Here is a 25,323-nt window from a genome sequence, read left to right on the forward strand (position 1 = left end):
GGCGGCGGAAAGTTGCGGGGCGGCGCCGGCCGAGGACTTGTCCAAGGTGTCGGATGAGGAGCTGCTCAAGTGGAGCAAGGAGGAGCTGATCCGCAGCCTCCGCCGCGCCGAGGCCGAGAAGATGAGCGCGATGCTGGACCACAGCAACCTCATCCGCGAGGTGAACCGCCGCCTCCAGCTCCACCTCGGCGAGATCCGCGGCTTGAAGGTAGCGGGGTGGGCAGGGTGGGACCCCTGAAGCTTCTGTGGTGTCTCCGCGTCCCCCGCCCGTCCCGCCGGGAGCAATCTCATCAGGTGGATGGTCTGGGAGGAGCCGTTACCGAGAATCGCATGAAAAGTGAACAAGGACTGGAGTGAATAGCGTTTGATCTCGCTTGAAAATCGAGTGTGCAGTTAAGAGATCACCAACTATTCGGCAGGCTGTGGAGCACAGCTGTTGTATGCTCTGCCCCAGTATGCTTTGTGTTGATGAAAACACTTAAGTCTTGTCACTCTTGTGTTAGACTTCATTGGTTTTTAGTAAGGTTAAATGATCCTGTCTGAAGTGCAGGTGAAAGAATAGTGTGCAGAGCTATAGACATTCAAAAGGTTTTGTGTAGCTTACGCTGTTTTCTGTCACTATTTTAAGATGACTTACTCATCTGCCAAGCAGTCTGGTAGGCTGCTGGAGAGAGCTGGTCATTTCCAGGATGCAGTGCAGCGTATGACAGGTGAAGGCTCAGTTTCAGGATGATCAGAACCAATCCCTAGTTTATTGTCTGAAAAAAAAGTCTGATAACACATCTCTGATCAAACCGTTTTCGATTGCATACTTCTGCAGACTACAATGAGAGGCAGACCAAGTCGGTAATGACTTATCCCTTCTTAAGTTAACTCTTTTGTTGGATGAGAAGCATAGTCACTAATGTTTCTTTCCCAGTTCCAAGGATTGGGAAGATAGTGTGACTACTTACAGATAATTACCCTGATGTAGCATGTACACGTGTAGACCTAGAAAGTTACCTTAAAGTAGGCATGACTACAAAACATTTTCTGTCTTGTTGCTTTGAAAAAGGACATTGTTTTTAGGAAATTCCTTCAGGGAGGTTGGCGGGAAGGAGAGGAGAGACAGAGATGCAGTGTGGGCTTTGGAATTATTACGTGAGAGTTACGTACATTAGAAGAGAGTTCTTGACTTGTAGAATGGCTTTAAACAACTAAATTATTGAGAAAGTGTCTTTGATAATAGTGTGGCATAAAATAAATAGTATGTGGGGGAAGACTCTTCCTGTCTCCCAAGTTTTCCTGTTCTGCGAAGTATGAGAGTGTGTGTGTGTCCCCTTCCTCTTTTTGACAATATATGGTGTCTGGGGGTAAAGATGACCCATCAGTGATAGTACTTTAGTAAAAACAAAGCTTACATTTTAAATGTAAGTTAAATTACAACAATAGTATCTTTCTCAAGTTATGTGCAAAGGTGTTGTGACACCATACGGACTTATGCATCATCCAGATAAGTAACAAAACACACCAAGATGTGTAGGAAGGAGTGACAAATTCCTCTCTCAATTCTGAACTCTTTAAGTGATGTTTAACTTCCGCCTTTTGTTCAGATGCCTCAGCTGGAACTTTTAAAAGGAATTTGGGAGAACTAGGTTTTGAGCCCTGTGTTGGTGTCTGGACATCCACCTCCTTTGTCCTGTGTGAAATAACTGGTCCATGAGTAACAGTGACCAGCCGTGCCTGGTTGTGGTGGCTGGCTGCCTACTGCTTCTGACTGTTGAATTGTGGGCTTCCACTCAAACTTTTTTATTCCACCATGGGGTCATTTTAAGTATCTCTCACCAGCACAGATTTTTAAGGATACCTTGTAGACTCATTGAGATTTCTCCTTTGTCAAATATAGGTTGAAATTGGTCAAGTTTAAAGTTATTTTGAGGCAAAGATGAGACAAACACATGCATGCACACAAATCCAGTGGAGTTACAACAGCTTTCTTTTCTTAAGAAACAATGCTAAAATGGTTTTTCCATAAGGCTAAATTTTTAACAGTTGTGGCTAATCTCTACTTCTAATATCATACATAAGAAGGAATGAATATTTAGATGGGAGGAAGATAAATATGGTTGCAAGCCAATTTAGTAAAACTAGGAGGATAAAATACTGAAGAGGTTTTCTTTGGCGTGGTATTCTGCTATAGTAATGGCTTGAACATTTTTGCTTCAGACTGTTCCTCACTTAAAGAAGGGTATGGTGCTTCATTTTGTAAGGAGTGAAAAATCTATTAAAGCAGTTTATTTCATTTCAGAGTGGTTGAAGCAATTCTGATTAAGTGATGACTGACAAGATACTTTTATGCAAATCTGAAACAAAATCAAACAAACCCCAAATATTTAAAATCTCTAAAAAGTTCATCTTTATATGTGAATATGCTTTAGGGAATAGAGAGTATAAATGTTAATAATTAATTATTTAAGTGAGATTACAATTTCTGATGTACCTTGCAGTATTACTCAGCAGTAATTCGCAGGTGAATATTTCTCAGGGGAGTGAGATCATCATGAGAGTGCTTATGCTCTTTGCCCAGTTTGGGAGCTAAATTATTCTGATATTTAGCATGAAAATTAATTAAGCACCTGAAACTTTTATGCTCTATCAGAAGTTAGTCTTTGAACCCTTCAAGATTAGCTCCATATTATAGTCACACCTGGACAGCAGGTTTGTTTGTTTGTTTGAAGCATGATGCTGTTGTTATGTGCCAGATCAACACACGTAATTATTTATGCCTCACTTGTGTGCTTAGATGATGGGCTTATAGCAGTGCTGTTCACGGGCTTGTATAACGGTAATGGTGTAATGTTAATTCTTGTAGGCACTCCTCTGTCATGATTATCTTTCTTTTAAAGGATATCAACCAGAAGCTCCAAGAAGATAACCAAGAACTGAGAGACCTTTGCTGCTTTCTGGATGATGACAGGCAGAAAGGCAAGAAGGTGTCCCGTGAATGGCAGAGACTGGGCAGATACAGTGCTAGTGTTATGCACAAAGAGGTTGCCTTATACTTACAGAAGCTGAAAGAATTGGAAGTGAGACAAGAAGAAGTGGTTAAGGAAAACCTGGAGCTGAAAGAATTGTGTGTGTTGCTGGATGAGGAGAAAAGTGGTGGAGCAGGCAGCCGGAGCTCTATCGACAGCCAAATCAGCCTGTGCCAGTTAACCGCAACGAGTACTTACATAAGAGATGTCGGTGATGGGAGTAGTACTTCTAGCACGGGAAGTACAGACAGTCCAGACCATCATAAACATCATCCAAGTACTAGTCCAGAACATCTTCAAAAAACTCGGGGTGAAGGAAGCCCTGAGCATCAGAAACACAGGAGTATCAGCCCAGAGCACCTTCAGAAGCCTAGGAGTTCTGGCAGTCCTGATCATCACCTGAAAGGACCGAGTCCGGAACATCACAAAACCATTGTCAAAGCACCTGAACAACAAAAGCACAGCAGCAGCAGTCCAGAAACTATCCCAAAGCATGTTTTGAGTAGTAGTCCTGAACACTTTCAAAAGCAGAGGCCTGGTAGTAGCCCTGAGCATCAAAAGCACAGCAGTGGCAGCCCAGATCATCTTCAAAAACACACGCCAAGTGGAAGTACAGAACATCTCCACAAAGTGAGGGGTACGAGCCCTGAGCATCTCAAACAACACTACGGAGGGAGCCCAGAGCATCTCAAACATCTCAGCGGAGGCAGCAGAGAAGGTACCCTCAGGAGACAAGTAACAGATGACCTGTCACCTCACCACAGAAGTATATACAATGGAATGAATGGTGGGTCAATACATTTAGTGAAAAGTCACTTTGCAAATTACTAAGGTAGTTTCAGTGCTATTTCAACTATTTCTGGAAAAGGAATAATGTTTTATGTGAAATGAAAGGTAACAAGTCTGGTGTAAGCATTATTCCTTTAGCAAGTGAATTAACCGGAATATGTCTGTCCAGCAGGGGTTGGGTAGATTAAAAAAGTAGAGGAGAAGTGCATCTTGAGTGTTGGTGTAAGGTATCAAGAAGCAACTCTTGGCCTTGATCCTGCTCTGTGGTTGGTAGATGTAAACTGTTTGTCCCTAGGTAGATTTCTGTTTACATCAGAGAGGAATTGTGTATGTTTCTTGTCCTGCCTATATTTGAGTCAGCAGAATGGAGGAGAATGTCTCCAATTTAATTTCCATGTTCCTAATGTACCCTGTCTGTAGCTTTAAAGATTTTAAAGTTTCCTGTTTATTGATGGAAGGCTTCTTAGATCCTTTTCCATAAACTTTGGAAAAGACCCCAGATGAAGAGATAGGCTCAATATAAATGAATCTGATAGCTCCTAAAGCTTTTCAAAGCCTTCAGTTCGCATGTGTTTAATTATAACAAATTAAAAATTAAGGAAGATCTTAAGCTGATGGTTTTTTTTTTTTTTTTGTGTTGTTATTGCTGCATTTTAGAAAGAGACCCAATAAACACGCCTAGCTTTTAAGAGCTGTGTATCCTCACTGATTGAAATTAATTACTTTTTTAAAGATAGTCACAATTTAAATATTTTGTTATTTTGAAAGACAAGTGGTTGCAACAACATTGAAATGAATAAAATACAACAAATGATGAAAAACAAAGTTCAAACATCCTACTATGCTGTAGAAATAACTTTTTGTAGACTTAGCAGAATTTCTATAGTCTGCTCCATTTTATTTCTTCTATGTGCTTTGAGATGTTTTCGTGAAGGAAATTAGTGTCATTAGCTGAAAACCCATTTCTAAGACCTTTACACTTAGATTTGAAGTCAAGCACTGAAGAAAGTGAGGATTTTGCTTTAGTAAATTGTCTTGGATGGAGTTCATGTGTTTCCATTTTATAAGCAGCTGTGAGAAGTTGCGTTGACATCGGTGGAACTGACCACTTGTTGTTGGATCTGCTTGTGAGATGGAGGAGACAGTGAGCTCTGTGCCGGGTGCTGTCCGCATCATTTATCACATCGCTTTCTCACATCGGTCCATTTACCTATCGTGATTAACTTACAGAATGCCTTCAGTTAAGATAACCTGCTCTGTAGGGGTAAATCCAGATTACTTGCAGTGAAATGCATATACTTGACAGGGCTGACGAACCCCAAAGTGGTAAGTGTAGAGACTTCTCTTTTTAATGATTTTAAAATGATTAATAAAATGAGTGTATGACAACTGTGTGAAGATGTGTAATACGTAAGTTATAAAAGTTGGTCTTACAAAACTTCCATTAAATACTGTATTTCTTTCTCCATTCAGTTCTTTCTGTTTAAAATTGACCTGGCTCTAAGTAGCGTGAAGTATGGAACCAGACTTTCTAAAGTGGTTTCTTATTTGCACTCATGATGTTCATCAATCCAGTCACCGGTTACGTAGAAAGGTGATCTAAGTTTTTAGGTATATGTTCTTAAAACTCACGCATAGACAAAGATACAGTTTTTCTACTCCCAACATGGTGGGCTTTCAGATTTTTTTTTTTTTGTTCAAGTAGTCTCATTAAGAACTTGGCCATATTATTAACAGTGCAATGAAAGCAGTTGTTACTTGAAACCTCAGTTGACTGGTGTACTTTGTGCAGAGTATTTCAACTACCTACAATTTGGACTCGGGCCACAAGATGCTGAAGAGGGCAGCTGGTGATTTGGGAGTCTGTTTATTGACTTTAATCAGAGCTTTGCCTGTCCTACACTTTATATAAACATTTTTGCAGAGAAATTCTCTCGCCAGTAAGTTGTCAAACCTCTCTTATTTCATATTTATATAACTTGATGCAAGCATGAGGTTTAATTCTGACGTTTGTCTGACCTTGGTCAGTGGTCAAACTCTTGACAGTTTTGCTGTGAGGAAGAGGTCTTAAACTTCAGGAAAATACTTGGTCTTCATAGCAAGGCTGAACTGTTTTGGTTTTTTTTTTTGTGTTTTGATTTTGTCAGCTACTGTAAAGTTGCGGAGAAGAACAGTTAATACGGAAGTGGTAAAAGTGCTGACCGTTATAATTGTTATTGTTGTGAAAGTAATGTGTAAATCTTAATTTGCATGTTCTGCGTATACCTGCGTATACATGAACCTGCCAATCGAGTATAGAGGGGGAACTGTGCATTGAGCTGTAATGAAAATCCTGATCTTTTGCATCTGTTGTAAGGAATGGTGAAATTGTGAAAACATGAGTTAGAAAGTGGCATGGAAAGCTGGCCCTAAATTCTGATGAGGAATATAAAAGGATGCTATTTTCGATTCTTATCCCAAAATCAGGTAGTAAGTATACTATATCATGTTGGTGGAACCTAGTTTGTTTTAAAATTTGGAGTATATCTAGCTAGTAGATGTTTTATTGCACATCTGTGTGATTATTTTTCAGGGACTTCTAATCTTATTGCAGTACTTGTGGACTGTCATTTGAGCAGCAACAGCAAAGTGTTTGTGATCCTAAATGATGAATAGCAGAGACTAACATCTTTTGACTCCTTTGTAAATAAAGGAATAAAATAATATATTTTAAATATGTAATCAGAACTTACCAGACTCGGTACAGGCCTGTCCCATCTTCCTTGGTCTTGGCTCTGAATCTGGTCTGAGAGAAGGTATTCCTCTGCATGTCAAATCTCATTCTAAAAAGTACTATACTGTCTACCTGAAATTGCTGTTCCTAATTGGAAAGAATGTTTGCGAACAGCCTAGGTATTCCTGTTGAAATGAGAGCTTCCATATGCTGCTAACAGCTCCCATTTACCTGGGGTTCTGGTCTTGTCAGCACTTGCGTGACCACAGGGAAGCAATATATTCAGTAGTGTATAGTTATTTACACCAGAACTTTGTACGTAAAGACACAGGGAATAGAGTTAGTGTATTTGCAGGTTTCTGACAAACTCTTAAGCTGAAGTTAAAGCAGTTGCAATATAATGTTACAATGCTATCAGAAATATGATGTGTAGCTCTAGTCTGCTTTACAGGATATGGTATATGCATTAATCATTTGGGCTTCATGCATAGTTTAAGCTGTCATGAGGTATGTGGGAAGTTAGTTCAGTCTGAAGCTGTCTTTGGTCCATAGGCACAGCTGAAGGAATAAAGGATTAGGTGATAACATTTCCTTTCATAATTCTTCTCATTTTCTATGCTCAAAGGTTTGATCTTGGTGTTTTTTCTTGTATGACATGTCAGCTTTCATTTATAAGATTTATAAAGCTTAAAAAAAAAAAATTACTTGAGGGTTCTCCTACATATTCTTCTGAAATGGGTGTCCTCAGCCTTTGGAGTGACAGAAAATGGGATGTGAGAGCTAAATTCAAGTTAATTGAAAACATATGTATTTCGTTTTAAAGGCTCTAACCAAATAAAACATGGTAACAATCTTTTGCTGTGATCGCACCTAAACATTCTGGGTAATGAGCACAGAGGTATTTGGGATAGAAAGATTGCTGAAATTAGAAGAGAAAATACCAGCAGTAAAAACATTTTAAAGAGAACATTTATGCAACCTAGAATAATACATGACAGTTTAACTCTGACACAAATATGTGGCGACTTATACCCCACGCCTCTATATAAATGAATGTGCTTTCAGCATTTGCAATCTAAGTGGTGTTTTTTATTCTAAGCAATTTATTGTAAACTTTCTATTTTAAGAAGTCCTTTGGTTTACTCTGGGCTTTGACTGTCGTGTGAAAGGAAAGTATCGGAAGGCTTTCATATGTGCTTTTTGCTTCCTGCTGATGAAGAGAAGTAAAACTGCTGACTAGCACTATATGTACTGCTGGAGGTGTGAGGATTCTTACAGAACAAATGCAACAGCACCTCTCCTTGAGCAAAGGTGTTTGTAGGCTAAATAGAGACTCAGCTTAAATTTTGAACAGTTTCTGCTACAAATGTGCTTCTTATAAAGAAAATAAAATCAGAAAATACTGCGCTGTGTAAAGAGAGGAAACTGCAGTATGACTTCAGAGAGAAAAAACTTAAAATAATGTTATGGAGTTACCTGATATCCTCTCTGTGGACATAGCTCACATCCTGCTGGCCAAATAGTGAAATGATGTCATGTTTCGATGTAGGTTTGCTTACGTATTATGTTTCTTAAAGTTGAAATGGAAATAATTTGCCTGTCACTAATAGCGGTGTACAATCCTTTGTGTGTGACCTGAGCTTTCCTGATAGCACGCACCACTGTGCATCTGATAGAGCATTACTTACTCTTGAGAGTAACCTGTTGTATAAACAAAGGCTACAGGATTGATAGAATTTTTTGGTTGCCAGTATGAAGTAATCTACTATTTATTTCGGAAGTTTATTATTTTAAGTGTAGAAACTTTATGTCAGTCCAAGTCTTTCAATTGAATTCCATAGGTTTTATGTCAAACTTGTAAATTAGTTGAGCTATTACACACTGTAAGAGAACTGGGGCATGATATGTGAATATGTATGTGACTAGAGCATGCTGCATTTATTACCAAACTCATTTTTTATGGAGTAATCTATCAAGTTGAAAATGTGGCTTGTAATATCAAAACAATGAACCTACTAGAAACTCATGTTGTAGGGCTTTTGGGAGAAGTTTACGCTTACATATCCTTAACATCACTGACAAAACCAGTTTTGGTTTGAATGTTTTAGTATAAGATGGATCATCCTTCCAGCAAAACTATAGATATGTTAATGGGAAGACTGATGCCTCTCCTTATAAAGAAACATGCCTAGTTTCAAACAGTTATATGGATGTTCCAGCACTCTGGTTACTGAAAAGTTCAGTGGATGATCAAAGTGGCAAACAGACTGGTGCTGACTGCAGGGGTTGGCTTCTCTCTCTGTCTATTTGACACTAGGTAGGTAGCGGCACTACAGTTATGGTGGGAAGTATAGGAAAGATTCAGCTGGACAACCTCTCACGTGTGACAACACAGCACTTTCTGTGAAGTCACTACTTTCAAGTTTTGTACTTTTTCCCTTAGGTTGCATATCCTGCTACACAGATGACTTCGTTTTGCAGTAAAGACTTGATGCTAATTCAGTCTTTCTTTGATGGAAGCAATGACACTTTTACTGCAAGAATCAGAGTAGGGAATATAGATACATTATCTTCAAACCATCACCGATATACCATGTATCTTTTAGAACAAGGTCTATGTTAGTCCGTGATGAGTGTGTCTGTGTTAATAAGGTGGGAGGGAATTGGTGATGACTATACAGCTTCTGCCAGTGAGTCAGTTACTCGTTTCCTCCAGTTCATGTGGCGTACCACGGTTACACAGAAGCGCTGATACAGCCCATTCAGTAACTCTCCCTTCAGACCTGTGAATGGTGCCCTTATCTTCCAAGCATTTAAGCAGTACGAAGCGGAGGTTAGCAGCTATGCTGGCTGGCTGATTAATTTGAGATATGTGGCCATATCTCGTGTTTTGAGTGTCTGTTGGAACTTCACTGACATTTGACCACAGACCTCCAGAAGTGAAAGGCTAACAATAAATCACAGTGCCATTATTGACAGTGTCTTGACAAACACTCTGCAAGATAGCGCTTGTGCGCATCCCCTGCCTTTACTAGTGTTTCACCTGGGATGGATCTGACATACTGATTTTTTGTTTGTTTGTTTCATTTATTTCATTGTATGTTTTCAAAAATAATGTATTTTCTGAGCAGTGAGTGGGAGTTTGTTTTGGTATGTACTGAAGACAAAAGCTTATTTATTTTTCATGGTGATTGGATCAAGATGCAAGACATTTGCCTTTATCCCTGAGAGCTCATCAGGAGCTTGCACGGCTGTTAGTGTTGTCTGCCTGAAACATGTGGGCAGATCTTTATTTTATTTTATTTTTTTAGTGCCAGAATGGAGAGTCCTCACATTAAAGCCCTGTCTGAGTCCTTGCTTGGGGAGAATACCTTTAACCGAGGACATGTAACATAGTCCTTTGCACAGCTTTCTGAGTTACAGTGTTATGATTTTATAATAGTAAAATATGTTTTTAGAAATATTAGAGTGATTAAATTGTCAAATTCTCTGAACTCTGGCAGTTATAATGCAGAGTTAGAATATTATAATAACTCTTGGTAAGTGCTGCTTGCTTAAGAACTTCGGCCTTGTAGGGTATATTATGTGTGTTAATCAAAGGGTGTCCTGTCTTTTCTGTTCTATTAATGGAATCTTTTTTTTTCCCCCAGTTTTTTTATTTTATTAGGAAGTTAATGATGGAGAGTTGCTGCAGGTTGTGCAGGGATTGGATATGAATGGGTTAACATTTAGGGAAGAGCATCGCAGTCAGTGTAGCATGGGGTTAAAATTTTGTGCTACCATTCACACAGAAAGTGCATAGATGTTGATGGGTGTCAAGGACAGTGAGGCATTCCAAATTATAGGGTATTTAATGAGGTGTAATAAAGCTTTGCGTACATAAGAAAATGACTCTAGCAATGAAAATTCATTGGCTTCTGAGCTAGTAAGTCATGTTTTAATTAGTAAACTGAAGCACAGCTTATCTTAGGTCTTATTGTCATATACACAGATATATAGTTACTGAGAGAGCATTAAAAATTATCTTCAAGTCACGATCTTGATAGAAATCTTGTCTTCATGTGCTTCTCGAATAGTTAAAGGGTGCGCTCTGTTAAGCTGTGTCAGCTAGGACTGAGACATAGCTTTGAATTTTGCTTAATGCAGAAAGAAGTACATCTTAATATACCATATCCATACTTGTGAAGAGATTAAAACCAAATTATACAGTGCTTCTGGTATGATCGGTTTTACCACAACCTTATACTTGAATCTGTAGAAGAGTCCACTGTGTAACTGTCAGTATTCTTGTCTGTCTGAAGATAACTGCGGCATTAAGCCTTAGTAAAGAAAAAGGGATAGAGTGCTGTAGCATGGAATTTGGAGAAGTGTTTTAATAGGATGCTCAGTTGTAACTAAACTCTTAAGCTACACTAGCAGATTTAGCTAGACCCTCACTGCTGTGAAATGGCACAGAGCCCAACAACGGTTAAAGTCCTGAGAAGTATCATACATTCCTTTGGATAATACAAAATGAAAGATAATATGGCAATCCTTGATATTTGGGAGAAGAGGTCCCATTTATTTGGTTTAAGGTGAACATCAGCTTCTAAGTAATAGAAACTGAGGGTGAATTTCACTCTGGTGTGTTGTTCCACTGCTGTTAATGGCAAAAGTTTCTGAGTGCCTCTATCTAAAACAGCGGGTCCTGGTCCCTGTTGGGGGAAAGGGGGGAGAAGCTAAAACACTAATTGCATTGGTCTGATCCAGTGTGGCAGTTACTAATTTCTGTAAGGTGGTTCTTTTGGTTATTGTTCCTTTGTATGTGGATGCAATTTTTCCACACACTCGTTCTCCAGCTGTGGCTTGTAATATTCCTCAAGGACTTCACCGTTAGTGCAAACTCGAAGTACTGTGAAGGGTTTTAGTAATGTTCTTTGGTTCCTTTATATACAGGAATTAAGAATCTTCTATAACCTTTGGGGCATTCACAATCAAGAAATCTAAAAGCATATTTAAGTAAAAGAGGAGAAAAATTCACCCTTCTCTCTTTCCCCTCTTTGTGCTATTTCTTCTTTTGAAATCTGATCACTTCTGATGGGATTTTCAGACAGTATCATAACAGAAAGATACCAAACAAAATGAGAAAAAGGAAGGATTAGCCTGGAAGAGGCCTTGGACAGTGGGACTGAAAGACAGTAGATATACTAGTAATAACGGTAATCTGTTTTGGAGGAAATTAATTATACAAGTATAACATGGCAGAGGGAAGGATATCTACTAAAGTCTTCTTTAAAAAAATAAATACACTAATGATACTAGTCTGTGCACATTTAGTGTTTTTGTAAATCTTTTTCTTTTTTTTTTTTTTTTTTATACTTTTAATTCTGCAAGATACACAAAAAGGAGTCAGGTTCGTGATTTGAGATCTGTCCATGAGCATTTGGTACACAGCATGAAAATGTTTGCAAATTTATTGATTGTGAATGGGAAAGCTGCTATCTTGAGCTAGGCTGTCTTAAAAGATGAACAGTTATGTGAAGGCTGTGAATAACAAATAGTCTTAGTTCAACTTGTCAGTTCTGCTATAAAACTTCTGGCATATTTGCATTTTTTCTGTACATCCTCGGGAAGAGGAAGGAACCAGGAGTTTTGCACCCATATACTTCAACCAAGTACATGTTTCTTCACCCTTTATTTTTTATTTGCATGATTTGTGTGAACTTTGCACTGAATTATTACAAATATTATGTCAGGTTACAGAGGGGGAAAAATGGTGACAAGGTTTGTCATAGAGATTTGTAAAAGTCCATATAATAATTTAAGTGGTTATTTAGACTAATCAAACACAGGACTGTCAAGAGTAAGAGATATGTTGTAGCTGAAAGAGCACAGTGAGCCATGTGGTCAGCAGCAATATTGAATGGCTTCTAAAGGCCTCCATTTTGGTACTTCCTCAAGGTTACCCAAATTATTCCAGGGCTTTTATGCCTGTAATATCAAACTTCTCTAATTTGATCCATAGTGAGATACCTCCTTCAAATATTTGGCCTCAAAACTCACTAGAATTCTTTCACTGCATCTCTTTAAGTTCCTGTGAATTGTGAAAATTACCTTGATCAACGTTTGCTGTAGGCTTTTGGAACATGTAACTTGGATTCAAAGAAAAAAATATATATGCTTTTTACAAAGGTTAGAGGGCTGATTCATCACTAGGTAGCTCACATTTATGCGAAGCTCAGATAAGCCTGGGGAAAAGCATTGATTGGTGATCCACATCCCTTCGTGGTTTCTGAGTCTATTTTTGTTTTACAAATGAATCTTAATGATGTTAAAAATCCATCTTACGATTTTTGTGGTCTGAAAACACTACCGATGACATTAAGGTGGGTCTCTAAAAATACTGTTTGATTATGAGAGAGGAAAAGAACGTTTCACTGAAGGCAGCTGAATACATCAAGCACGAGCATATGAATGTTATGAGGTAGAATCTGAAAATTGGCTTAGATCCTTCAAAGTGGTTGAGCACTTCACTCCTCATGGGGCACCTGACTTGCATGGAAATTGGGTGCCCAGGCAGAAGCAAGATGCTTAAATATCCATGCTCTTGCAGTGCTCTGAATGAAGTCGCTTGTCTGTTATTGTCATTCATCTTGCTTGCTTGCGTCTGTTTTAGGATTTTTTGTAATCTGAAGTGAAATTTTGAATTTTAAGTTTTTGCAATGTCATTAGGTCCATAAAGAAAACATGAAAGCAAAGCGATCCAACAATGTTTTTTTCCTAACCAGCTCTCCAACCACCAAGACCAAAGGCTCTGCAGTCTTAACTAAACAGCAGAAGATACCAGAATCTGTGTCTCCTCCAGGTACAGGTGCTAAGAACTTTTTGATTTATTCCTTGTTGTTGGAACTTGACACCTGATCTACACTCCAATCAATAATGCTGAATGCTACATTTTGACTGCTTGCAGCCATAGCATGTGCAAATATTTTGGAGAACTAGGAGGACAAAAAGCATCCTGAGCACGTTAAAAGAAATCCTAATTTCAGCATTAAGGCACTGGTATTTGCGTATTTTATACCTTCTCTGTAGAAGTAATAAAGTGGAAAGATTTCTTAACCTTTTAGAGTGTACTAAAAAAGTTGTATTCAGGCTGATAAAAATGAATTGCTGGATTGCCCTACAGCATGGATGTGACTGATCAGACAATCTTGGATCTCAGAGTTTTATCCTCTCAAGTCACTCCATCGTCCTGGTTTTGCCAAGAATGAGTTGGATAGCGCTAACTCCTTGTATTGATCACACTACTGCAATTACATCCAGTTGTAGACCCGTGGAATACTGAAAAGATACTTGGGGAAGTCCAAAAAGAGATGTAGCACAAGAGGACTTGCTTGACCCTCTTTCATGATAACTCTACAACAATCCAAATTAAACAAAGTGTATTGTACTTAAATGACAAGTCAACGCTTATCAACTGCCACCTGGAAATGTGTACTTTGGGCACTGAAGCTAAGAGTCAGTTTCCTGGGCAACATATTCTATTCCAGCCTGTTGCTTGATGATGTTTTTATTTTTATTTTTTTTTTAACTAACAAAATCAACAGAGTTGATTCTGATGTCAGTTTGGAAAATGGATATTTCAAGGATTATTGAAGAACGTTTGAATGAGAAATAATTTCTGTTTGCTTTGAGAGCAAAATATCTGTTGAATTTATCAATATGAAAAGATACATACTTTAAATGTAGCAAACCTTGGGTCTGTCTGCTTTACGTTTGGTAGAGGTGCACTTAGCAGGTGTATTTTTCAGTTAATTGATGTTAGATATCAATCCTACATGTCAATTAAACCTAATGTGAGATTTTTGGATATTCATTGTCCTTTTTACAGGAGAAACAGAGTGCTGACTGCGAAGATGCAGTCAAGTGACACCTGCTCTCAAATTTAACATTTTTAATTAAGTGCTTTTAATACCCCCAAAATTTTGTTAGATTTTAATTGATTTGTTCTTGCAGTGCTGCTCAGAAATACATCATGGTGCACAGGAAGCAAGAGGCTCTTGAAACTCGTGGGAAAGAATCTGTAATGGAAGATGAAAGTGATTAGTAGACTTTCACTGCCCAAAGTGAGAAAAATCCAGATAACGTTTGTATTCTGTTTATTAGAAAATGCTGTTTCCCAGGGAACCAGGAGCGTCTTAATTCCAAACACTGAGCCTTGCTGTGTCTGTGTTTTTACCCATCAGCCCAGTATTCAGGTGCCTCAGGAGTGTGAATAGTTGTGCTAGTTAGATGATGAACAAACCAGCCAGGTGATTTACTTATCTAGCTAGCATGACTGTTGATAGGGTGCTTACTAAGTACTAAATTTGTGTCCCGTTATATTGGTGAAACACAGTGGGAAAGGTTCTTTGGGAGACAGTTTCTTCACTGCTCTGGAAGTCGATCAGGAATCTGGAGAGGATAAAGCTGAGAACATTCTCAATTTTAGCCACATCCAGAGACATTTGTTGTATACGTAAAGAAACATATTTCAACAAACATAGATTTCTCTATTTTAATGGTGTAAATCAGAAGTAGCTCTTTGACCTACGGATTGCAGGCCCAGTTCTCTTCTCATGTAAACACCGTCCCTTTAATTCAGGGCTTAAGCCAGCTGCAAATCTGTGGAGGTCCAGGGATGGCTGAGATTGTAGATTTTGGCTTGGCATGATGCTGACTAAGTGGTTATCTGCGGGCCTGTCTGCTTTCAACTCTGTCGGTGCTTATCCTCTACGCCGTGCAAGATGTGGCCTGGTAGCTGCAAACCAGTCAGCTGGGCTAGAGGCTGACTGTGCGGAGGTGTGAGATTTTAGTGATAGCTAGTCAGATAAGGCTTGGTATCAATTTCATTGCATGCAAGTTTGCTTATGCCTGTTCCCATAGGGTGGGGAGTACTCTCAGAGAGATCTGAGCATCCTCTGCCCTCCTGAAAGCCAAGGTGCGTTCCTCATTGCTCAGAAGGTTCCTTTCACCCTCTGGTATGGTAGTGCAATCATCAGATCTTGTATTCTGTTATCTCGCTCTGTTTTTGTGAACACACGTTTTTAATTGTGTATTGTGCGGAAAACTTAACCCTCAAAACCACAGAGCTGAACTCTGAGAAATCCAAGCCCAAGTATATATCAGATCTGAAAGCCACCAAAATAAATGTTCAGTGATATCTATTTTGTGTGTCTGTGGTATGTTTAAATTCTGCTGAATTCACGAACATCTGGCAGAGGGAAATTCCAACATGTTGGTCATCACACTAATGACATTTAGGCATCTTCTGGAAAGTGCCTTTGCAGTATGTGTGTTCTTTTCAGACCCAATCTGTTGGGCCAAAAACTTTTGCTCTGGCTTGTGCTGTGTTTGCTTGCTTCTGTGTTTTATTGAGTCCTGTGAGCTTCTGAAAGGTCCAAAGCAAGTCTGTCATCTCAGAGGTGGGGACTGTGGTACCAGCCAGGGGAGCTAGGGGCAGGGAGAACGTTGCTGTTTTTCTTTGCTCACTCGGTTGCTGTGAAAAGCCATCAGAAAGTCCTCTCCTTGCTCCAGCTTCTAACTGCGGACTTTGAGCCTGCAGAGGCTTGTGGACCAGCCTTGCTTGACTGTTAGGAGATAAAGCAGCTCTGACTAGAGAGCCTTGGCTTTTTACCTGGAGATGGATGAACTCATGGCAGTTCTAGCTCTGGAGATCTCTCATGTGTTGACCAGGATAACATCAATGTGTGGAACACGCATTGATTTACGTGTGTGAATGCAGCCAAGATATCGGTTGCACAAAGTCAGAAAAAACGGCTTTGTGACGTTGAGACCCTGATGTGCATAGGGAGCTATGGATGCGCTGTTAACCTGAGTGAACTCTTACACCTGTTAGTAGTGCCCGGTTATTACTTAGAACTTTTTATCAGTAGTTCTCAAAACAATTTACCAAGGAAGCAAATACTGTGATCGTCATCTTGTGCATGAAGAACAATGGGCTAAACAAATGACAAGACAGGATTAATCAGCCACCAACTAAACCTTAAGTCCAGGTTTCCCGAGTCTTAGCTACTGATTATTCCGTTGCATCATACCACTTTTCTAACAGCTTTTTTCTTAGATAAGCCTGTTTCGAGTGTGGTGTAAAAATTGGGGCTGAGGTTACTCACGTGCCTAGAAAACACCTTTACGAACAATTAGCTTGATACAAACATTTTCAATGTGTTTCCTTTCAAAATCAACTTTTAAGGTAATGTTTCCTTCCTTCCTGAATTGTGCTAACCAAGCCAGTGGGGAACAAAGCTATTTTTAATTCTATTTTGTCTGTGTGTGCAGCAGGCATATTAGAAGTTGTTAATGTACCTTTTGCATTTAGTGGGGTGCTTAGAAGTGTCTTTGCACATAGAGAAAGTGATTTATAGTGAATCCAAACTTTGAGTAAAAATGAAGTGCTGTGATAGCTCTACTAGAGGAAGCTGTATTTTTCTGTCTTGTTTCTTGTGGCCTGTTTTTAATGTTGCAGTGTAGTTGTGTAACTGTAGTCGTCTTCACTTGGGAAATCAAGATGCTGATACGAATTGGAGGCATGGTCAGCTATTAGCTGGGGATTTCACGTTGCGAACTCGTGCAATCAAAAGGAGTATTCATCTTTCGTCAGAATAAAATTTGAAAATGAAAGCTCTTATACAGTAAAAAAATGAGAACACAATATTTTAGCAAGATGGTCATTTGGCCCTTAGTATCAATCAATAGTGTGGCATCTTGTGAATATGCCAGGGAACAGGGGAAGTGGTACTTGGCAGATATAAATCTCCATAGGTCTCAGTCTGAACATCTGTGTGACTTGCCAGATGTGGAAGATAGGAACTTGGTGAATTAGTGTATTTTGAGGGGTTTTGGCTGAATGCCGGTAGACTCATTTCTAGCAGGTAGGTGGTTGCTGCTGCTATCTATCAAGTACTGCAGTCTGAAATGTTTACTTAAAGTCATGTGAAGCAGTGGCTGTGTTTGAGGGAAGACTGGGTAAAGGTTCTCACTGTCTGCCAAAAGATGGAGGTTTCCTGTACAAAGTAACTGTAGCAGAGTAATTTCTAAAAATGTTTATGAATGGCACCGGTCAGAATTCAGTCCAGGATTTTAAAGCTTCATAGTAATGTACACTCAGTGGGGAATCAGGCTTTGACGTTCAAAAATGACAGCCTAAACTTTTCCAGTCAGTGATATGTGATGACAGGACTACAGTAACAATTCTTGTTACGAGTAGAAAGTTGCTGCAATTACAGCAGCTTCCTCCCATGCCTCACCTCCCGTGAGTTTTTAATGGCACTTCTTATGATGACATGTGGTCTGAGTGCAATTTAATGTTTCAAACCTGTGCAGAGATAAAGAGACGTTGGTACTGTTACTATTTTAATCTTACTTATAAATTAGAGCAAACACCAGGTTGTGTGTCCTGAGCGTGATTTAGCAACCTGTTAGTCTTTTAATTATCTCCTTCCTAATTAGATTGGTTTGATTATTTGGTACTTGAAATAAGTGCATATTTTTAAATTCTCAGGGCAGTAGCTTTTGGAAAAAATTCATTGCTTTTCGTTTTACAGGCATTTTGTCTTTCATGCTGAAGTATGGGAACATATGGTGCTACTTCTGATGTAGCACTTGTCTAAATATCTTTGCTTGTAAAATTTTCTGCAGAGCCATATAATTTTCTCCTGTAAAAACATTCCTAATGTATTTAACCAATTTTAAAACTACAGCATGGGATTATCATGTTTTTGTCATTGTAAACTTTTACTGGATGTAGGTCAAGAAATTAAACTGTGAACCTCGAATAAGAAAAATGAACAGTAAGTAGTTAGAAATTCAAAGAGACTAGTAAGAAATATAGTATTGATAATTGCATAAAAAATAAAATAGTTTATCGAAACATTTCCCAGATATTTTGAAAGGGTCAAAATAGTAATTTTTTTTTTTTTTTAAGCTGAGCTCTTGGGATATCACCGACAGTCAGTAGACAGGGAATCCTCTAATACAGTGTCCAGAATACTCACATGATAACTGGTTACGTCTCATGTTTTGCATTCAGTCTAGCGAACACACTTTCCAAGTAATGGTGTTTCTTCTGCCTGAGCCACATGAAGCTTGAGTCATGAACATGCATTAAAAAATGTAAAATAGCAACATGTTCATCTATGTACAATGAAGGGAAACTGAAAATGTTTCTGAGACTGAAGACTTTGGCATAGCTGGAAAAGTTAGAGGAGTAGAATAACCAGAATACTTTTGTACTTTGCTAGACTGTTATCCAGCATGAGAGATGATTAGCAGGAGACTAATTGGCCTGTTAAATAAACTTTAGAAATGAGCAAAAATGTTTCTCTTGGGGAATGTGCAGATCTAAACCTAGTCGTCTTACACAGCGGTGGGAAAGCAAGGATTCTCATTAATGTAGTGCTCCTGAAATAAAGTAAGTTGCCAAGATACGGGTATGTGATAAGCATCACCCGTAATACCTGCCACTCTAGGAAATGCTCTGAGATGTAGGACTGGTGCCAGACCGATGACGGGGTCTTGTGCTGCCCTGTTGCTTCCCAGCAGCAATGTTATCCAGGAGCCAGCAGCTTGAGTGCACGTAAGGATGGAATTGGGCAGACTTTGAGAGACAAGTTGCCAGAAAATATCCTAGCATGTCTTCTAGGAATATGGGCAGGTTGTATAAACCAATACCTGAAGCACCTCTTGCTACTTAGAATAAATGACTGCTTGCCTGTTCTAGACCTTTGAGTACCGTGCTATAGAAATGCACATGTGTGCGGATATGTGTGCTGTAATGTTGCTTCTTCTGAAAACAAAATGACTCGCCGTGTTGTCGTGTTGGAGATACTGATCTAGCTAATGAAATCATTTAGGGTTTGATACTGCTTTTGTTTATGCAGGTGGCTGACTTTATACGCTTGCATGTTCCCACTGGGTTCACAGGCTTTTAGAAGCAGTTTTTTTTAAAGTGGTGTCATGGAAATACGAGCTGGGACTTAGAAATTTATTCCAGGGGAAGCAGGCAGCAATCCCTTTTTGCCCATAATGTTCTGATCTGAAGGAAAACGGGCAACTTTTCTTTCAAGAAGTTCTATTCTTCCACTGTCTGCTTTCAATACGATTGATATTTGACATGGAGACTCTCAGTCCAGGTTTGAAGACAGTAAAAAAATCGCTATGGCCTTTCTCTCCCTGGGGCGCTGCCTTCATTGATCACCCCAGGGCTGAGCTCCTGCCCTCACTGAAGACGTGGTAGGAGCTGCCTCTGCAGCTTTCAGCAGCAGGGGAAGCATGTCAGGCTCCCTCTCTGCTTCATTGGAAACACTGAACCCAGTGCAGAGCTCTTGACAACGCCTACACCTTGTAAAACACTACAAGGAATGAAGCATCTTCAGTCTCTAGGAAAGGAGAGAGCAGCTCCACCAGCCATGCCTGGGGGCTGGAGCGCAGAGGCAGAGAGCCCTCTTCCCCAGAGGGGTTACAGATGGAGTAGCAAGTGCACAATTGCTGGAAGTGGAAAGGAAAGAGAAGGATGAACGGAACAGGATCTCCTTTCTCCTTGCTCCTGAAACTGAGTTCAGAAGCTGATTGCCATCTCTAGGGAAACGTCACTCAGGTGTGAAGGTAGTGTTGTAGCTGTACTGGGAGCAGGCTGTGTTTGATGCTGAAGGTTTGAGTCGTACCCTAGTGAGCACAGATGATAAAGTTGCTCAGAAGAGAATTTCTAGTTTCTGAGGGTTTTTTTTGAAAAAAAGAAACTAGATGAGGTTAGACAGATTCAGAGTTATATTAAGGAGTGTATAGGTTGTAAAGTGATCGACTCTGAAGAAAGGAAAATGTCAAAGTGAAGGACTCCAAAGAAGGGAAAATGTCATAGTCCAGTTACCCAAAGTTGGATTATGCTGAATTTGTTTTTTAACAGTATCCCTGCTTGCAGAATATAGAAGTCCGAGAGAGCAGAATTAGATTATTGGGGCAACCAGAGCTCCAGCATTTCTGAACTTGAGATGGTAGAAAATGATGTAGGTAATGACCACTTGTATATCACTTTTTTGTGGGTGTTAAACATAATAATTGAAGGGGTTTGTTAATGAGTTAACTGTTGATGCAGTTTTTTAGTCAGTCGCAGATACCAGTTTGTTACCCTTCCCCCCTCATTCTGCTATCAGATTAAAAATAGGAGATTTATTACAGTATCTGCCACGGCGTAGTTGCCATCGTGGCAGTGCTGATCCTGAGTGACTCACGGTGGGTGCTCAGGGTTTTTACTTCTGTAGCATCTCTGAGCTCCCCATGGCTTTTGGCATCTTGAGCACTTGAAGGTCCTACTGCAAGTCTTCTCTTGTGGTTGAGAGTGGAGAAGTACGACTGCAGCTACTTTGGCAATCTTAGCAGCTAATAGTGTAGAAATGTAAATTTCTTTCTGTATACCCTCTACTCTTCTACCAGAGCTTTCTGTAAAGCGGGATTCTTCCCCTGCGTATTGGAAGGCAGAAGTATTTTATTATTAAATATTTAATTTTTCAAACAATTACTGCCATGACATCGGTGAAAGGTCTGTGTTAGTTGATGAACTCTGCCACTAAATCTGAGCTTTTCTGTTTAAAAAGGAGAAAGCAAAATATGTTTTCTATCCACTTTTTACTAAATTAATCTTAACGATTTGTGAAAGTCATTACTATGAGTCCTTTGATTATTATTGCTGTTGAAAAACCAATTACATTGGAAGACCAACTAAAAGTTTATCGTGAGATTAAAAACTACAGCGCTAGTTTCTCTATCAGTTATATGGGGCAGAGATGGTCTCTTGCTGCCTTATGTAAACACAGTGTAGACTATCTGCAGACAAGAAAGGAGGTAATCCAATTATTTGGATTCTCAGTTTTGCTATTAAATAGCTAAGTTCTTCTCTTTTTATAATTTGTTGCTGTAACAATATATATTCTTAAAAATTAATTTTTCAGCCATCTCTTCAAAGTGCAAAATCCATCGCACCTGCTTTAATTTGGTGGGATTTGACTGAAGATTCAGTGATGAAATTGGACAGATTCAGCAATGTGGCAAAAGTGGCAAAAGAGGTTGAGTCCAGCCGTACAGAAAGGTATAATAAAGATTTTCAGTGGAAGATCCAGATGGCTTTCAGTACATTGCTCTTTCAGCATTGTAGAGCTGCTTAAAAGCTTAGTGATGTGCATGTCAGCATAATGAGAATGATCCATCAGGACAGGGACAATGCACGTTACCCTGAAATAAAAAAATAGCTTCGTAGATAGATTTGGTTGCAATCTTCTGAATGCATTGAAGTTGCCGTTTCAATGTGTATAGCCTTATATCTTTGGCCCTGAATTGTGGTTATTTACAAACAGCTCTAACCTAATGTGCTAAAGTGATGCTGTTGTCTTCTGTAAGCTTTTCTGTGTGTTCCTCATTTTAAGTACAAAACCAGCATTTGCTGATTTGAGGACTTGGTCTTAAAGGGCAAAGTATTCCTCATTAAACTTGGCAATACAAGAAATCGTGTGGTTCAGGGAGTCTGATGCACGCTTAAAGTTCAGACCATGTGGATAAGTAAACTTTAATTAAATCTAGGTTTGGAAACTATGCTTTGGGCATTGCAGAAGAAAAGTTATGTAGATGAAAGTCATAGATATTGTTGACCAGAATCCTCGAAAAGAAGAATGGTCTGGCCTTGTTTTCTTACACAACACAAACCCAGCTGGGAGTTGGGTGTGAGAGTACTATCTGTCCTTGTAAAACACAGTGTCGTTCTCTGAGTGCTGCTTTAATACAGCACTTAACGAATGTTTTCTATTTGGGTTATATTTTGTTGCCTTTTATACATTGGGTGCAGTGTAGTAAGAAATGGGCTTAATATCTTTTGCTTATCGGTAAAAGATTTGTGCATGGATTTTCTACCTCTGTATAAAACAGCTTGTCAGATAAACTTGGGATCATACCCAGACCTGACATGATTTTTGTAGTTTCAACAGCACCATGCCTGTTCCCATGAAGGCCGACTTTCACCCATACCAACACTGAGAAGTATCACTGCAAATCTGCCAGTGACTAAAACGATGAGATTCTTCTAAAATGTTTGGTTTTCCTTGATTTATTTTTGATAGTGGGTGATCTATTATTCAGAGTGAGATGGAGATGTAGGAATTCCTCCTGGTTCCTCTTGTTAGTCCTTGTCTAGCAGCTGTTTAAATGACAGAGTGCTGTATGATTAATATGGCAGTATGAAGTTCCTATAGGTGCCTGTGCTTTAGCACTTGGAAAAAAATCTCAGATTAACTGAATGGGGGAAGAATCTCATGCTTCATTTTATGTATGTCCATACTTGGTTAGCATTTATTCATTTAGGGGGCCACTTGTCTCATTTTAAGTCGAACAGAAAATGTTCACTCAACTGCACAAATAGGACTATCTGTCTGTATACCTATTATCATATCAGATTAATTAAAGTAAAAGCAGTGAATTAATTTCAGTTACACAGGCTGCCATGCATTGCTTGATAATCATTTAATTTTATGTTGCGTGGATATAAGGCACCATATAACTAACGTGTTAAACTACAAATTTTTGGTCAATCATTATGAGGTTTTTTTTGTTTCGTTTTCAAGATTATCAAGAAACTTAGCTGAATAGTCTTACGAAGGTATAAGGTTTGAAAGCTTTCTTGAATAATTTGTAATGCTTAGTTTTAGCCTTATGATTATTTCTAACTGTAGCCTTAGGTACCTTTAATCTCTCCGTTTGTCTAAATGGTAATTCTGATAAATTTAACATGAACCAAAGGTACTGTGGGATTGAAAACTTTCCTGGAAGGTCACTGAGAAGAGAAATAGATTTTTTTTTTTTTTTTTTTTTTTTTTTTTAAATTGCCTTTCTGTTTCAAAAAAGTGGAACCTCTGTCTGAGGCCAAGAGAGCGGAGAGTAATCCAATGCAGGTGCCTGGGGACTGCTATCCCACTGCCAGGGTACTTGGTGAAAAGTTAAAATGTTTATCAAAGAGGATTTTTATATTTCCAATTTCATTGTAAGGTAGTACGTGCTTCTCAGGAAAATATATAGACGTGGGCTACATTCACACACACCACACCTCCCCTTCCTTCCATGCAGTATATATACTTCTGTACAAAGCTCCAGGTAGGACATGAACCTATCTGTGAGAAATTCTAAATCCATTCCAAAAGTATAGGTCGAGCGCAAGAAGGTACACAGTGTGGTAACGTATAGGTTATATTGTAGCTATACAAATAAGCTCAATATTCAAATATACAGGCTGCCAGAGATTTAACAGTAAGAGAGAAAGTAGAATTAATACAAGAGTGTTGCCAATCAATTACTGTACTGAGGGCAGGAAATTAGACCTGCTCTCTGCAATAAATTAATATTATGAAAGTCTATGAGACATCCTTGCTGTGCGCCAGGCTATATCTAATGCTTCAAAAGAACAACTATATGTGAGTAGCACTCAAGCTGTTATGTCATGAACTGTGATTACATTTCTGGAGATTGGAATAATTTTTTGCCTGTTTTCTTTTGACATTGCTTTGGTGACAGCTGAGGGCCAGCAGTGTTTGCTTGCTGAATAGGTAATGGTAGACTGATAAGATGACTTCTCCTTGAGGAAATGTAGATTTTAGTCACTGATATATTAAAAGTCACAGTTACTGCGAATGTGATTTTGGCTGTGTGGTTTAGAGCTTTTTCCTCTTAAGTCAAGGAATTGCATGAAATATTTCACTGCTTTTTAGGAAAATAGAACTAGATGAGAAAATGTGATGGTGATGGTTGCTGTTGAAGCTGTGGAGAGAAGTACAGGATTGTGCAGCCTGTAGATGAGGTTCTGCTGTGCTGCAGTTATTCCTGTTATCGCTTTAGGTGAGGTTAAAGTCAGTGGAAATACTCGCGTTGACTCCTGTTTCTGAACAGTTGGCCTGTGAATAGGCATATGAAGAAAGCCATGTGAGCAGGACTTACCTCGCCGTGCGGAGTAAAAGGACCGGTGAACAGAAATTTGTGGTAGGTGCAAAGCTTTATAACTCCATATAGATGAAAAAGGTGTTTCTAAGTTTATCAGAGACTTTTCTTTTGAAAACTTTGGTTTTCTTAATATCTCAGATTAAAAAAAGCCAAGAGAGTTGCTTTGGGTATGCTTTGGTAGCTTCTGACTGTCAGTGTGATGAGCATTTCAGATCCCAGTGCTGTGACCCTGTGTTCATCACAGTAACAGACATGTTGAAAGGATAAGCCCAGAATCTTGGTGGTAAATCGGCAGAACTCTGTGAATTTATTGAACGTATCTTAACATTAGATATTCTGGTCCTTAAGTATCTTGAATTAAAAGAGCATGATATGCTTTTTCAGTCACCCCCTTTGCTAAAGATGTAAAAAAGAAGAGAAATCCGTATAGAAGTATATCCTCTGTTATTCCTTATAAACACACAGGAGAGAGATTCAAAGTAGAGTCAAGAAAATACTGAACCAGCACTGTTGGGTTTGTTTTCTTGCCAAACAGCGGAGTCCTTGAAGCAGGAATACGAATTACGATTGCCAGGAGCAACAATTGACCTCACAACACTTGGGGTGCTGTAGGTTAGCAGATGACATGGGTAGTTCTGAAGTACTGTTTCCAGCCTGTTCAACCCCATTTTGATTTTTAAGAAAAATGGAATGTCAGAAGGAGAGAGGAAATTGATCTTGCTGCAAAGAACTGGTCACACAAGAATTCTCTTTTGATTTTATTTTCATGGGAACATATGTTTCATACTTGATAGTCAATTC

At 39.1% G+C, this 25,323-nt stretch overlaps 1 protein-coding gene across 1 annotated transcript in view; it reads left to right on the forward strand.

Moving 5' to 3' along the window:
* Window positions 1-4: 4 nt before the first annotated feature.
* CCDC85A (coiled-coil domain containing 85A) overlaps window positions 5-25,323 on the forward strand; it is a gene marked incomplete at its 5' end in the record, with an annotated part of 80,340 nt that continues 55,021 nt past the window's right edge. Inside the window, 2 exons of the mRNA XM_009582424.1 lie at window positions 5-208; window positions 2,886-3,801. Coding sequence (XP_009580719.1) covers window positions 5-208; window positions 2,886-3,801 — 1,120 coding nt within the window. The remainder of the gene's footprint in view (window positions 209-2,885; window positions 3,802-25,323) is intronic.

This window comes from Fulmarus glacialis, unplaced genomic scaffold (assembly GCF_000690835.1).
Source record: "Fulmarus glacialis isolate BGI_N327 unplaced genomic scaffold, ASM69083v1 scaffold8130, whole genome shotgun sequence".
NCBI classification, from domain to species: domain Eukaryota; kingdom Metazoa; phylum Chordata; class Aves; order Procellariiformes; family Procellariidae; genus Fulmarus; species Fulmarus glacialis.